The sequence below is a fragment of the Oncorhynchus nerka genome, linkage group LG15 (assembly GCF_034236695.1).
Source record: "Oncorhynchus nerka isolate Pitt River linkage group LG15, Oner_Uvic_2.0, whole genome shotgun sequence".
NCBI classification, from domain to species: Eukaryota; Metazoa; Chordata; class Actinopteri; order Salmoniformes; family Salmonidae; genus Oncorhynchus; species Oncorhynchus nerka.
In genome coordinates, this window is record NC_088410.1 from 104,837,205 (window position 1) to 104,854,517 (window position 17,313).

At 40.5% G+C, this 17,313-nt stretch overlaps 1 protein-coding gene across 1 annotated transcript in view; it reads right to left on the reverse strand.

Moving 5' to 3' along the window:
* Positions 1 to 339: 339 nt before the first annotated feature.
* The window catches only part of LOC115124499 (lysine-specific demethylase phf2-like), a 159,652-nt gene continuing 142,678 nt past the window's right edge, over positions 340 to 17,313 (reverse strand). Inside the window, exons 19-22 of the mRNA XM_065002119.1 lie at positions 6,764 to 6,856; positions 1,816 to 1,925; positions 837 to 1,341; positions 340 to 579 (exon numbers count right to left, since the gene is read on the reverse strand). Coding sequence (XP_064858191.1) covers positions 491 to 579; positions 837 to 1,341; positions 1,816 to 1,925; positions 6,764 to 6,856 — 797 coding nt within the window. The 3' untranslated portion in view covers positions 340 to 490. The remainder of the gene's footprint in view (positions 580 to 836; positions 1,342 to 1,815; positions 1,926 to 6,763; positions 6,857 to 17,313) is intronic.

The following is a 17,313-nucleotide window of genomic DNA, read 5'->3' on the forward strand; positions in this document are numbered from 1 at the left end:
AACATTGCAAGGTAATGATAAGCCGCATCCAAATAGCAGGAATTCCCTATGAATAACCTGTAGTTCAACCTATACCCCGCCCTAACCACACCTATACCCCACCCCACCCTAGAATGGAATGACTGCAATGTATTTCTAGGCTGTCTTCCCAAATGGCACCCTATTCCCAATATAGTGCACTACTTTTGACCAGAGCCCTATGGGTGACCAGTGCATTATAACGGGAATAGAGTGCCATTTGGACAGCAGCCCTAATTTATCTCTAGTGTAGTGACCCCCTGATAAACTGACTGTAGTAAAATGACACACATTTTTCTTAAAAAATATTTCTAGCAGGTATTCTGTACACTTTAATATCTGAAAGTTATAAAGCAGTCTGTCTCTGTTGGCCCTGGACCTATCAGAAGAGAGGAGTTGGAGAAGCGGCCAGTTCATTGGCCAATAGTACTGCATCAGGAACCAATGGCAGTTCTCAGTGAGTCACTCCCTGTTAAAGGAGGAGCTTCCCATTGCGTTGGATCTTGAGGATCTTTCCCAGTCTCTGTTTAGCCGTCGCCATGCCTTTCTTTAGCCGTTTCGCTGTGAGGAGAGAGACACAGAAAGAGTCAAGACTTATAAACCTTCTAAAAAATAAATAATGAATTCAACAGCAACTATCTTTCCAATTGATTAATAGTGTTGTTTTAAGCATATGTGAAAAGTAGGGGACTAACCTAGACCTATAGGTGGTAGTGTGAATAGTTGAATCACCACAGGTCTATCTGGCTCCGAGGACCAGTGTGTAGTAATGGATTAATTGAGCTAGGCTTCTGGTTTGGGTAAGGTAGATCACTTACCTTCACCCTTTCCTCCTGCTCCTCCTGATGCTCCTCCCCCTCCTGATGCTCCTTCTCCTCCTGCACCTGCTGCTCCTCCTCCTCCTGATGCTGCTGCTCCTCCTCCTGCTGCTCCTCCACCTTCTGCTGATGCTCCTGCTGCTCCTCCACCTCCTGCTGATGCTCCTCCTCCTCCTGCTGCTTCTCCTCCTGCTCCTCCTCCTCCTCCTCGCTCCCCTTTGGCTGTGTTGTTGTTCTGAGACAATGAAGATGTGGAGGGTCGTCTCTGTGTGAGGAAGACTCCGGGGGCCATGGGCTGGAGCCCTCCAGCCTGACTCCCTCCTGCCCCAGAGGGGTACTCGTGGTTGGTCTGCCCCGGCTCAGTGTCCTGGCCCACGCCTGGTTCTGGAGAGCTGCTGTACCTGCTCAGCTTCCTCACTGGCTCCTCCTCTTCCTCCTCCCTCACGGCAGCAGGGGGCTTCTTTTTTGTGCTTTTCTTCTTCTTCTTGGTCTTCTGCTGTTCCTCCTGGGAAAGAAGAAGAAAGGAATACTGCATCCCAAATGACACCGTATGCCCTAAATAGTGCACTATTTTTGACCAGGGCCCTATGGGAGCCATACCAGGGCCCTATGGGAGCCATATCAGGGAATAGGGGGTAGTATGGGACACAGATTATGACTACAGGAACATATCACTGGTGGCAAGAAAGTTTACTACAAGTGGAGAGAAAATTGTTTCATTCAATTACTTTCTGAGCTCTTTGGTAGCCAGCTAGTGAGTTAACAGACGACAGGCAAGCCTAGCTAATTAGCTAGCTAGCTATCATGGCAAAATGTGAAAATGTTTTTCAGTCAAATTACTTATTTTACTTCTACAGGCTATGCATGTAGTGTTCTGGGGCCGAGTCTCAATTGGTAAGAGCTCAAACCACCAAGTGGGTTCAATTCAATTGAGTCCAAGTGGGTAGTTGCGTGGCAACAGGTAGTTAGTCCAACTGACCTGGTGAGAAAGTTTGGCTGCAGCAGCCGCCAGTCCTGTCTCTATGGACGCCACTCGCGCTCCTTCTCTGGCCGGCCTCGCCTGACGAAGCACAGAGGGACCGACACGTGCTACAGACAGACACATTGATCAATACAACTTAAAACTGAATAGAACTACTGGAACCCACATGCTACCACTTAAAACTGAATGGAACTACTGGAACCCACATGCTACAACTTAAAACGGAATAGAACTACTGGGACCCACATGCTACAACTTAAAACTGAATAGAACTACTGGGACCCACATGCTACAACTTAAAACTGAATGGAACTACTGGGACCCACATGCTACAACTTAAAACTGAATAGGTGCTTCTACACCTGCATTGCTTGCTGTTTGGGGTTTTAGGCTGGGTTTCTGTACAGCACTTTGAGATATCAGCTGATGTACGAAGGGCTATATAAATAAATTTGATTTGATTTGAATAGAACTACTGGGACCCACATGCTACAACTTAAAACTGAATGGAACTACTGGGACCCACATGCTACAACTTAAAACTGAATAGAACTACTGGGACCCACATGCTACAACTTAAAACTGAATGGAACTACTGGGACCCACATGCTACAACTTAAAACTGAATAGAACTACTGGGACCCACATGCTACAACTTAAAACTGAATGGAACTACTGGGACCCACATGCTACAACTTAAAACTGAATAGAACTACTGGGACCCACATGCTACAACTTAAAACTGAATGGAACTACTGGGACCCACATGCTACAACTTAAAACTGAATAGAACTACTGGGACCCACATGCTACAACTTAAAACTGAATGGAACTACTGGGACCCACATGCTACAACTTAAAACTGAATGGAACTACTGGGACCCACATGCTACAACTTAAAACTGAAGAGAACTACTGGGACCCACATGCTACAACTTAAAACTGAATGGAACTACTGGGACCCACATGCTACAACTTAAAACTGAATAGAACTACTGGGACCCACATGCTACAACTTAAAACTGAATGGAACTACTGGGACCCACATGCTACAACTTAAAACTGAATGGAACTACTGGGACCCACATGCTACAACTTAAAACTGAAGAGAACTACTGGGACCCACATGCTACAACTTAAAACTGAATAGAACTACTGGGACCCACATGCTACAACTTAAAATTGAATATGACTTACTGGGACCCACATGCTACAACTTAAAACTGAATGGAACTACTGGGACCCACATGCTACAACTTAAAACTGAATAGAACTACTGGGACCCACATGCTACAACTTAAAAGTGAATAGGTGCTTCTACACCTGCATTGCTTGCTGTTTGGGGTTTTAGGCTGGGTTTCTGTACAGCACTTTGAGATATCAGCTGATGTACGAAGGGCTATATAAATACATTTGATTTGAATATAACTACTGGGACCCACATGCTACAACTTAAAACTGAATGGAACTACTGGGACCCACATGCTACAACTTAAAACTGAATGGAACTACTGGGACCCACATGCTACAACTTAAAACTGAATAGGTGCTTCTACACCTGCATTGCTTGCTGTTTGGGGTTTTAGGCTGGGTTTCTGTACAGCACTTTGAGATATCAGCTGATGTACGAAGGGCTATATAAATAAATTTGATTTGATTTGAATAGAACTACTGGGACCCACATGCTACAACTTAAAACTGAATGGAACTACTGGGACCCACATGCTACAACTTAAAACTGAATAGAACTACTGGGACCCACATGCTACAACTTAAAACTGAATAGAACTACTGGGACCCACATGCTACAACTTAAAACTGAATGGAACTACTGGGACCCACATGCTACAACTTAAAACTGAATGGAACTACTGGGACCCACATGCTACAACTTAAAACTGAGTAGAACTACTGGGACCCACATGCTACAACTTAAAACTGAATGGAACTACTGGGACCCACATGCTACAACTTAAAACTGAATGGAACTACTGGGACCCACATGCTACAACTTAAAACTGAATAGAACTACTGGGACCTACATGCTACAACTTAAAACTGAATGGAACTACTGGGACCTACATGCGCTACAACCACAGAGACCTCACAGCTCAGAACACATTCACATCATCTCATCCAGAGTGGTTGGGTTAAATGCGGAAGGCACATTAGAGTTGAATACATTCAGTTGGACAACCGACTAAGTGTCCCCTTTCCCTTTCAACTGTTTAATTAAATCAGTCACAGTACATTCGGAAAGTTTTCCACAATTTGATACGTTACAGCCTTATTCTAAAATGGATTAAAGAAAACATTTCCCTCATCAATCTACACACAATACCCCATAATGACAAAGCAAAAACAGGTTTTTAGAAATGTATTAAGAATAAAAACAGAAATAGCTTATTTACATAAGTATTCAGACCCTTCGCAATGAGACTCAAAATTGATCTCAGGTGCATCCTGTTTCCAATGATCATCCTTGAGAGGTTTCTACAACTGGTTTGGAGTCCACCTGAGGTAAATTCAATTGATTGGACATGATTTGGAAAGGCACAAACCTGTCTATATAAGGTTCAACAGTTGACAGTGCATGACAGAGCAAAAACCATGCCATGAGGTCGAAGGAATTGTCCGTAGAGCTCTGAGACAAGATTGTGTCGAGGCACAGATCTGGGGAAAGGTCCCAAAAAATATCTGTAGCATTGAAGGTCCCCAAGAACAAAGTGGCCTACATCATTCTTAAATGGAAGAAGTTCGGAATCAGCAAAAGAGATGGGAGAACCTCCAGAAGGACAACCATCTCTGCAGCATTCCACCAATCAGGCCTTTATTGTAGACTGGCCAGACAGAAGCCAATTCTCAGTAAAAGGCACACAACAGACCGCTTGGAATTTGCCAAAAGGCACCTAAAAGACTCTGATGAGAATGTCTCATGTTTTCTCATGAGAAACAAGATTCTCTGGTCTGATGAAACCAAGATTGAACTCTTTGGCCTGAATGCCAAGCGTCACGTCTGGAGGAAACCTCTTACCATTCCCTATGGTGAAGCATGGTGGTGGCAGCATCATGCTGTGGGGATGTTTTTCAACGGCAGGGACTGGGAGACTAATCAGGGATGAGGCAAAGATGAACGGAGCAAAGTACAGAGAGATTCTTGATGGAAACCTGCTCCAGAGCGCTCAGGACCTCAGACTGGGGTGAAGGTTCACTTTCCAACAGCACAACGACCCTAAGCTCACAGACAAGACAACACAGGGGTGGCTACGGGACAAGTCTCTGAATGTCCCAATCGAACATCTCTGGAGAGACCTGAAAATAGCTGTACAGTGACGCTCCCCATCCAACCTGACAGAGCTTGAGAGGATCTGCAGAGAAGAATGGGAGAAACTCCCCAAATACAGGTATGCCAAGCTTGTAGCATTTTACCCAAGAAGACTGGAGGCTGAAATCACTGCCAAAGGTGCTTCAACAAAGTACTGAGTGAAGGGTCTGAAAACTTATGTAAATGTTGAAATTTCATTTTTTTAAAATTATAAATGTCAAAAAACAGTTTTTGCTTTGTCATTGAGGTATTCTGTGTAGATTGATGAAAAAAATATTGAATTGATTTTAGAATAAGGCTGTAACGTAACAAAATTTGAAAAAAGTCAAGGGGTCTGAATACTTTCTGAATGCACTGTATGTTGTGGCAGGTCTAGAGTCCATAGTTGTGACAGGTGTAGTGTACCTGTGGGGCAGTATGGAGTGTCTGAACCTTTCATCTATACAGTATTAGAGACAGGTGTAGTGTACCTGTGGGGCTGTATGGAGTATCTGAACCTTTCACCTATACAGTATTAGAGACAGGTGTAGTGTACCTGTGGGGCTGTATGGAGTGTCTGAACCTTTCACCTATACAGTATTAGAGACAGGTGTAGTGTACCTGTGGGGCTGTATGGAGTGTCTGAACCTTTCACCTATACAGTATTAGAGACAGGTGTAGTGTACCTGTGGGGCTGTATGGAGTATCTGAACCTTTCACCTATACAGTATTAGAGACAGGTGTACAGTACCTGTGGGGCTGTATGGAGTGTCTGAACCTTTCACCTATACAGTATTAGAGACAGGTGTAGTGTACCTGTGGGGCTGTATGGAGTGTCTGAACCTTTCACCTATACAGTATTAGAGACAGGTGTAGTGTACCTGTGGGGCTGTATGGAGTGTCTGAACCTTTCACCTATACAGTATTAGAGACAGGTGTAGTGTACCTGTGGGGCTGTATGGAGTATCTGAACCTTTCACCTATACAGTATTAGTGACAGGTGTAGTGTACCTGTGGGGCTGTATGGAGTGTCTGAACCTTTCACCTATACAGTATTAGAGACAGGTGTAGTGTACCTGTGGGGCAGTATGGAGTGTCTGAACCTTTCACCTATACAGTATTAGAGACAGGTGTAGTGTACCTGTGGGGCTGTATGGAGTATCTGAACCTTTCACCTATACAGTATTAGAGACAGGTGTAGTGTACCTGTGGGGCTGTATGGAGTATCTGAACCTTTCACCTATACAGTATTAGAGACAGGTGTAGTGTACCTGTGGGGCTGTATGGAGTGTCTGAACCTTTCACCTATACAGTATTAGAGACAGGTGTAGTGTACCTGTGGGGCTGTATGGAGTGTCTGAACCTTTCACCTATACAGTATTAGAGACAGGTGTAGTGTACCTGTGGGGCTGTATGGAGTATCTGAACCTTTCACCTATACAGTATTAGAGACAGGTGTAGTGTACCTGTGGGGCTGTATGGAGTATCTGAACCTTTCACCTATACAGTATTAGAGACAGGTGTAGTGTACCTGTGGGGCTGTATGGAGTATCTGAACCTTTCACCTATACAGTATTAGAGACAGGTGTAGTGTACCTGTGGGGCTGTATGGAGTCCATAGTTGTGACAGGTGTAGTGTACCTGTGGGGCTGTATGGAGTGTCTGAACCTTTCCTCTTCTTGGATCTGGATTTGAAGACAGGGTTATCCTCTTCAGACTCCAGAGAAGGGTAAACTGGAACACACACACACCCTCTGGTTAGTTAGCCACACCCTCTGGTTAGTTAGCCACACCCTCTGGTTAGTTAGCACTCATATATAGCACTCATATATAACACTCATATATAACACTCATATATAGCACTCATATATAACACTCATATACAGGGATGGATATTAAGCTAGCCTGCTAGCTCAAGGCAAGTACCTTTCAGACCAGACTAGTAGAAAACGTACCGAACTAGCCCGCCGGCGAGATACATTTTGTCTTTTCAAATATCGCATGGCCCAGAATTACGACCCGGGCTAGTAAACAAATCCTGAAGTTCCATCCCTGATCATATGGGGGCGGCAGCGTAGCCTAGTGGTTAGAGTGTTAGACTAGTAACCGGAAGGTTGCAAGTTCAAACCCCCGAGCTGACAAGGTACAAATCTGTCGTTCTGCCCCTGAACAGGCAGTTAACCCACTGTTCCTAGGCCGTCATTGAAAATAAGAATTTGTTCTTAACTGACTTGCCTAGTTAAATAAAGGTGAAATAAAAATATATGATCCACAGCTCCTCACTGTCTTCTTCCCCATCTCAACACTGTCTTCTTCCACAGCTCCTCACTGTCTTCTTCCCCATCTCAACACTGTCTTCTTCCACATCTCAACACTGTCTTCTTCCACAGCTCCTCATGATCCACATCTCAACACTGTCTTCTTCCACAGCTCCTCATGATCCACATCTCAACACTGTCTTCTTCCACATCTCAACACTGTCTTCTTCCACAGCTCCTCACTGTCTTCTTCCACATCTCAACACTGTCTTCTTCCACAGCTCCTCACTGTCTTCTTCCACAGCTCCTCACTGTCTTCTTCCACAGCTCCTCACTGTCTTCTTCCCCAGCTCCTCACTGTCTTCTTCCACAGCTCCTCACTGTCTTCTTCCACAGCTCCTCACTGTCTTCTTCCCCAGCTCCTCACTGTCTTCTTCCACAGCTCAACATTGTCTTCTTCCACAGCTCCTCACTGTCTTCTTCCACAGCTCCTCACTGTCTTCTTCCACATCTCAACACTGTCTTCTTCCACAGCTCCTCACTGTCTTCTTCCACAGCTCAACACTGTCTTCTTCCACACCTCAACACTGTCTTCTTCCACATATCAACACTGTCTTCTTCCCCAGCTCCTCACTGTCTTCTTCCACAGCTCCTCACTGTCTTTTTCCACAGCTCCTCACTGTCTTCTTCCACATCTCAACAGTGTCTTCTTCCACAGCTCAACACTGTCTTCTTCCACAGCTCCTCACTGTCTTCTTCCACAGCTCCTCACTGTCTTCTTCCCCAGCTCCTCACTGTCTTCTTCCACAGCTCAACATTGTCTTCTTCCACAGCTCCTCACTGTCTTCTTCCACAGCTCAACACTTTCTTCTTCCACAGCTCCTCGTGATCCACAGCTCAACACTGTTTTCTTCCACAGCTCCTCACTGTCTTCTTCCACAGCTCCCCACTGTCTTCTTCCTCAGCTCCTCGTGATCCACAGCTCAACACTTTCTTCTTCCACAGCTCCTCGTGATCCACAGCTCCTCACTGTCTTCTTCCACAGCTCAACACTTTCTTCTTCCACAGCTCCTCATGATCCACAGCTCCTCACTGTCTTCTTCCCCAGCTCAACACTGTCTTCTTCCACAGCTCCTCACTGTCTTCTTCCACAGCTCAACACTGTCTTCTTCCACAGCTCCTCACTGTCTTCTTCCACAGCTCAACATTGCCTTCTTCCACAGCTCCTCACTGTCTTCTTCCACAGCTCAACACTTTCTTCTTCCACAGCTCCTCGTGATCCACAGCTCAACACTGTCTTATTCCACAGCTCCTCACTGTCTTCTTCCACAGCTCCCCACTGTCTTCTTCCACAGCTCCTCGTGATCCACAGCTCAACACTTTCTTCTTCCACAGCTCCTCATGATCCACAGCTCCTCACTGTCTTCTTCCACAGCTCCTCATGATCCACAGCTCCCCACTGTCTTCTTCCACAGCTCCTCGTGATCCACAGCTCAACACTTTCTTCTTCCACAGCTCCTCATGATCCACAGCTCAACACTGTCTTCTTCCACAGCTCCTCACTGTCTTCTTCCACAGCACCCACTGTCTTCTTCCACAGCTCCTCATGATCCACAGCTCAACACTTTCTTCTTCCACAGCTCCTCATGATCCACAGCTCCTCACTGTCTTCTTCCCCAGCTCAACACTGTCTTCTTCCACAGCTCCCCATGAGCCACAGCTCCTCACTGTCTTCTTCCACGGCTCCTTCAATCACATCCTCTTTCATTCAACCTCTCCTCAATCTTCTAGAAGGTAACATTCCTGAAAATTGCATATTTCTATCGAGCGATGACACATTTCAGAGGCCAACCAATCAAATTGCTCCATGTGTTGATGATGATGATGTGCATTGCTGCAGTATTTGGTTTCCCCTCCATTAACATACTTTCTCTCCCCCTCTTTCTCCAGCTGTGCGGCAGCTGCATCCTCTCTCCTTCCATCCATACCTCTCTCCCACTAGCAGAGCAGAGTAAGAGGGAAGGGTAGAGGCCACTCTGCAAACACAGGCTGTATAACCACCGTCTCAGCTAAGAACAAAGCTAAAGACTCTCATAGACCCTGTCTCTAGAACTGACAGCCATCAGTTAGTCAGAGGAACATCTGTTGTATCTGTAGTAGAACATGTATCATATCTCTAATGGAACATGCATCATATCTCTAATGGAACATGCATCATATCTCTAGTGGAACATGTATCATATCTCTAATGGAACATGTATCATATCTCTAATGGAACATGTATCATATCTCTAGTGGAACATGTATCATATCTATAGTGGAACATGTATCATATATCTAATGGAACATGTATCATATCTCTAGTGAAACATGTATAATATCTAATGGAACATGTATCATATCTCTAATGGAACATGTATCATATCTCTAGTGGAACATGTATCATATCTCTAGTGGAACATGTATCATATCTCTAGTGGAACATGTATCATATCTCTAATGGAACATGTATCATATATCTAATGGAATATATATCTATATCTAATGTATATCTATATCTAATATCTAATGATATCTATCTAATGATAGATATCTAATGATATCTATATCTATCTATATCTAATGATATATCTAATCTATATCATATATCTAATGGAACATTTACATTTAAGTCATTTAGCAGACGCTCTTATCCAGAGCGACTTACAAATTGGTGCGTTCACCTTAAGACATCCAGTGGAACAGCCACTTTACAATAGTGCATCTAAATCTTTTAAGGGGGGGGGGGTGAGAAGGATTACTTTATCCTATCCTAGGTATTCCTGAAAGAGGTGGGGTTTCAGGTGTCTCCGGAAGGAACATGGAACATGTATCATATCTCTAGTGGAACATGTATCATATATCTAATGGAACATGTATCATATCTCTAGTCTAGTGGAACATGTATCATATCTCTAATGGAACATGTATCATATCTCTAATGGAACATGTATCATATCTCTAGTGGAACATGTATCATATCTCTAATGGAACATGTCTCATATCTCTAATGGAACATGTATCATATCTCTAGTGGAACATGTATCATATCTCTAGTGGAACATGTATCATATATCTAATGGAACATGTATCATATCTCTAGTGGAACATGTATCATATCTCTAGTCTAGTGGAACATGCATCATATCTCTAATGGAACATGTATCATATCTCTAATGGAACATGTATCATATCTCTAGTCTAGTGGAACATGCATCATATCTCTAATGGAACATGTATCATATCTCTAATGGAACATGTATCATATCTCTAATGGAACATGTATCATATATCTAATGGAACATGTATCATATCTCTAGTCTAGTGGAACATGTATCATATCTCTAATGGAACATGCATCATATCTCTAATGGAACATGTATCATATCTCTAATGGAACATGTATCATATCTCTAATGGAACATGTATCATATCTCTAATGAAACATGTATCATTCCTCAAGTGGAACATGTATCATATCTCTAGTGGAACATGTCTCATATCTCTAATGGAACATGTATCATAACTCTAGTCTAGTGGAACATGTATCATATCTCTAATGGAACATGTATCATATCTCTAGTCTAGTGGAACATGCATCATATCTCTAATGGAACATGTATCATATCTCTAGTCTAGTGGAACATGTATCATATCTCTAGTGGAACATGCATCATATCTCTAATGGAACATGTATCATATCTCTAGTCTAGTGGAACATGCATCATATCTCTAGTGGAACATGCATCATATCTCTAGTGGAACATGCATCATATCTCTAGTGGAACATGTATCATATCTCTAGTGGAACACGTTTCATATCTCTAGTGGAACATGCATCATATCTCTAGTGGAACATGCATCATATCTCTAATGGAACATGTATCATATCTCTAGTGGAACATGTATCATATCTCTAATGGAACATGTATCATATCTCTAATGGAACATGTATCATATCTCTAGTGGAACATGTCTCATATCTCTAATGGAACATGTATCATATCTCTAGTGGAACATGTATCATATCTCTAATGGAACATGTATCATATCTCTAGTGGAACATGTATCATATCTCTAATGGAACATGTATCATATCTCTAATGGAACATGTCTCATATCTCTAATGGAACATGTATCATATCTCTAGTGGAACATGTATCATATCTCTAGTGGAACATGTATCATATCTCTCGTGGAACATGTCTCATATCTCTAATGGAACATGTATCATATCTCTAATGGAACATGTATCATATCTCTAGTGGAACATGTATCATATCTCTAGTGGAACATGTATCATATCTCTAATGGAACATGTATAATATCTAATAGAACATGTATCATATCTCTAATAGAACATGTATCATATCTCTAGTGGAACATGTATCATATCTCTAATGGAACATGCATCATATCTCTAATGGAACATGTATCATATCTCTAGTGGAACACGTTTCATATCTCTAATGGAACATGTATCATATCTCTAGTGGAACACGTTTCATATCTCTAGTGGAACACGTTTCATATCTCTAATGGAACATGTATAATATCTCTAATGGAACATGTATCATATCTCTAATGGAACATGTATCATATCTCTAGTGGAACATGTATCATATCTCTAGTGGAACATGTATCATATCTCTAATGGAACATGTATCATATCTCTAGTGGAACATGTATCATATCTCTAGTGGAACATGTATCATATCTCTAGTGGAACACGTATCATATCTCTAGTGGAACACGTTTCATATCTCTAATGGAACATGTATAGTATATCTAGTCTAGTGGAACACGTTTCATATCTCTAATGGAACATGCATCACATCTCTAGTCTAGTGGAACATGCATCATATCTCTAGTCTAGTGGAACATGCATCATATCTCTAGTCTAGTGGAACATGCATCATATCTCTAATGGAACATGCATCACATATCTAGTCTAGTGGAACATGCATCATATCTCTAATGGAACATGTATCATATCTCTAGTCTAGTGGAACATGTATCATATCTCTAGTGGAACATGCATCATATCTCTAATGGAACATGCATCACATCTCTAGTGGAACATGTATCATATCTCTAGTCTAGTGGAACATGTATCATAACTCTAGTCTAGTGGAACATGTATCATATCTCTAATGGAACATGTATCATATCTCTAGTCTAGTGGAACATGTATCATATCTCTAGTGGAACATGCATCATATCTCTAATGGAACATGTATCATATCTCTAGTCTAGTGGAACATGCATCATATCTCTAGTGGAACATGCATCATATCTCTAGTGGAACATGCATCATATCTCTAGTGGAACATGTATCATATCTCTAGTGGAACACGTTTCATATCTCTAGTGGAACATGCATCATATCTCTAGTGGAACATGCATCATATCTCTAATGGAACATGTATCATATCTCTAGTGGAACATGTATCATATCTCTAATGGAACATGTATCATATCTCTAATGGAACATGTATCATATCTCTAGTGGAACATGTCTCATATCTCTAATGGAACATGTATCATATCTCTAGTGGAACATGTATCATATCTCTAATGGAACATGTATCATATCTCTAGTGGAACATGTATCATATCTCTAATGGAACATGTATCATATCTCTAATGGAACATGTCTCATATCTCTAATGGAACATGTATCATATCTCTAGTGGAACATGTATCATATCTCTAGTGGAACATGTATCATATCTCTCGTGGAACATGTCTCATATCTCTAATGGAACATGTATCATATCTCTAATGGAACATGTATCATATCTCTAGTGGAACATGTATCATATCTCTAGTGGAACATGTATCATATCTCTAATGGAACATGTATAATATCTAATAGAACATGTATCATATCTATAATAGAACATGTATCATATCTCTAGTGGAACATGTATCATATCTCTAATGGAACATGCATCATATCTCTAATGGAACATGTATCATATCTCTAGTGGAACACGTTTCATATCTCTAATGGAACATGTATCATATCTCTAGTGGAACACGTTTCATATCTCTAGTGGAACACGTTTCATATCTCTAATGGAACATGTATAATATCTCTAATGGAACATGTATCATATCTCTAATGGAACATGTATCATATCTCTAGTGGAACATGTATCATATCTCTAGTGGAACATGTATCATATCTCTAATGGAACATGTATCATATCTCTAGTGGAACATGTATCATATCTCTAGTGGAACATGTATCATATCTCTAGTGGAACACGTATCATATCTCTAGTGGAACACGTTTCATATCTCTAATGGAACATGTATAGTATATCTAGTCTAGTGGAACACGTTTCATATCTCTAATGGAACATGCATCACATCTCTAGTCTAGTGGAACATGCATCATATCTCTAGTCTAGTGGAACATGCATCATATCTCTAGTCTAGTGGAACATGCATCATATCTCTAATGGAACATGCATCACATATCTAGTCTAGTGGAACATGCATCATATCTCTAATGGAACATGTATCATATCTCTAGTCTAGTGGAACATGTATCATATCTCTAGTGGAACATGCATCATATCTCTAATGGAACATGCATCACATCTCTAGTGGAACATGTATCATATCTCTAGTCTAGTGGAACATGTATCATAACTCTAGTCTAGTGGAACATGTATCATATCTCTAATGGAACATGTATCATATCTCTAGTCTAGTGGAACATGTATCATATCTCTAGTGGAACATGCATCATATCTCTAATGGAACATGTATCATATCTCTAGTCTAGTGGAACATGCATCATATCTCTAGTGGAACATGCATCATATCTCTAGTGGAACATGCATCATATCTCTAGTGGAACATGTATCATATCTCTAGTGGAACACGTTTCATATCTCTAGTGGAACATGCATCATATCTCTAGTGGAACATGCATCATATCTCTAATGGAACATGTATCATATCTCTAGTGGAACATGTATCATATCTCTAATGGAACATGTATCATATCTCTAATGGAACATGTATCATATCTCTAGTGGAACATGTCTCATATCTCTAATGGAACATGTATCATATCTCTAGTGGAACATGTATCATATCTCTAATGGAACATGTATCATATCTCTAGTGGAACATGTATCATATCTCTAATGGAACATGTATCATATCTCTAATGGAACATGTCTCATATCTCTAATGGAACATGTATCATATCTCTAGTGGAACATGTATCATATCTCTAGTGGAACATGTATCATATCTCTCGTGGAACATGTCTCATATCTCTAATGGAACATGTATCATATCTCTAATGGAACATGTATCATATCTCTAGTGGAACATGTATCATATCTCTAGTGGAACATGTATCATATCTCTAATGGAACATGTATAATATCTAATAGAACATGTATCATATCTCTAATAGAACATGTATCATATCTCTAGTGGAACATGTATCATATCTCTAATGGAACATGTATCATATCTCTAGTGGAACACGTTTCATATCTCTAGTGGAACACGTTTCATATCTCTAATGGAACATGTATAATATCTCTAATGGAACATGTATCATATCTCTAATGGAACATGTATCATATCTCTAGTGGAACATGTATCATATCTCTAGTGGAACATGTATCATATCTCTAATGGAACATGTATCATATCTCTAGTGGAACATGTATCATATCTCTAGTGGAACATGTATCATATCTCTAGTGGAACACGTATCATATCTCTAGTGGAACACGTTTCATATCTCTAATGGAACATGTATAGTATATCTAGTCTAGTGGAACACGTTTCATATCTCTAATGGAACATGCATCACATCTCTAGTCTAGTGGAACATGCATCATATCTCTAGTCTAGTGGAACATGCATCATATCTCTAGTCTAGTGGAACATGCATCATATCTCTAATGGAACATGCATCACATATCTAGTCTAGTGGAACATGCATCATATCTCTAATGGAACATGTATCATATCTCTAGTCTAGTGGAACATGTATCATATCTCTAGTGGAACATGCATCATATCTCTAATGGAACATGCATCACATCTCTAGTGGAACATGTATCATATCTCTAGTCTAGTGGAACATGTATCATAACTCTAGTCTAGTGGAACATGTATCATATCTCTAATGGAACATGTATCATATCTCTAGTCTAGTGGAACATGCATCATATCTCTAATGGAACATGCATCACATCTCTAGTGGAACATGTATCATATCTCTAGTCTAGTGGAACATGTATCATAACTCTAGTCTAGTGGAACATGTATCATATCTCTAATGGAACATGTATCATATCTCTAGTCTAGTGGAACATGCATCATATCTCTAATGGAACATGTATCATATCTCTAGTCTAGTGGAACATGTATCATATCTCTAATGGAACATGTATCATATCTCTAGTGGAACATGTATCATATCTCTAGTGGAACATGTATCATATCTCTAGTGGAACACGTATCATATCTCTAGTGGAACACGTTTCATATCTCTAATGGAACATGTATAGTATATCTAGTCTAGTGGAACACGTTTCATATCTCTAATGGAACATGCATCACATCTCTAGTCTAGTGGAACATGCATCATATCTCTAGTCTAGTGGAACATGCATCATATCTCTAGTCTAGTGGAACATGCATCATATCTCTAATGGAACATGCATCACATATCTAGTCTAGTGGAACATGCATCATATCTCTAATGGAACATGTATCATATCTCTAGTCTAGTGGAACATGTATCATATCTCTAGTGGAACATGCATCATATCTCTAATGGAACATGCATCACATCTCTAGTGGAACATGTATCATATCTCTAGTCTAGTGGAACATGTATCATAACTCTAGTCTAGTGGAACATGTATCATATCTCTAATGGAACATGTATCATATCTCTAGTCTAGTGGAACATGCATCATATCTCTAATGGAACATGCATCACATCTCTAGTGGAACATGTATCATATCTCTAGTCTAGTGGAACATGTATCATAACTCTAGTCTAGTGGAACATGTATCATATCTCTAATGGAACATGTATCATATCTCTAGTCTAGTGGAACATGCATCATATCTCTAATGGAACATGTATCATATCTCTAGTCTAGTGGAACATGTATCATATCTCTAATGGAACATGTATCATATCTCTAGTGGAACATGTATCATATCTCTAGTGGAACATGTATCATATCTCTAGTGGAACACGTATCATATCTCTAGTGGAACACGTTTCATATCTCTAATGGAACATGTATAGTATATCTAGTCTAGTGGAACACGTTTCATATCTCTAATGGAACATGCATCACATCTCTAGTCTAGTGGAACATGCATCATATCTCTAGTCTAGTGGAACATGCATCATATCTCTAGTCTAGTGGAACATGCATCATATCTCTAATGGAACATGCATCACATATCTAGTCTAGTGGAACATGCATCATATCTCTAATGGAACATGTATCATATCTCTAGTCTAGTGGAACATGTATCATATCTCTAGTGGAACATGCATCATATCTCTAATGGAACATGCATCACATCTCTAGTGGAACATGTATCATATCTCTAGTCTAGTGGAACATGTATCATAACTCTAGTCTAGTGGAACATGTATCATATCTCTAATGGAACATGTATCATATCTCTAGTCTAGTGGAACATGCATCATATCTCTAATGGAACATGTATCATATCTCTAGTCTAGTGGAACATGTATCATATCTCTAATGGAACATGTATCATATCTCTAATGGAACATGTATCATATCTCTAGTGGAACATGCATCATATTTCTAATGGAACATGTATCATATCTCTAGTCTAGTGGAACATGTATCA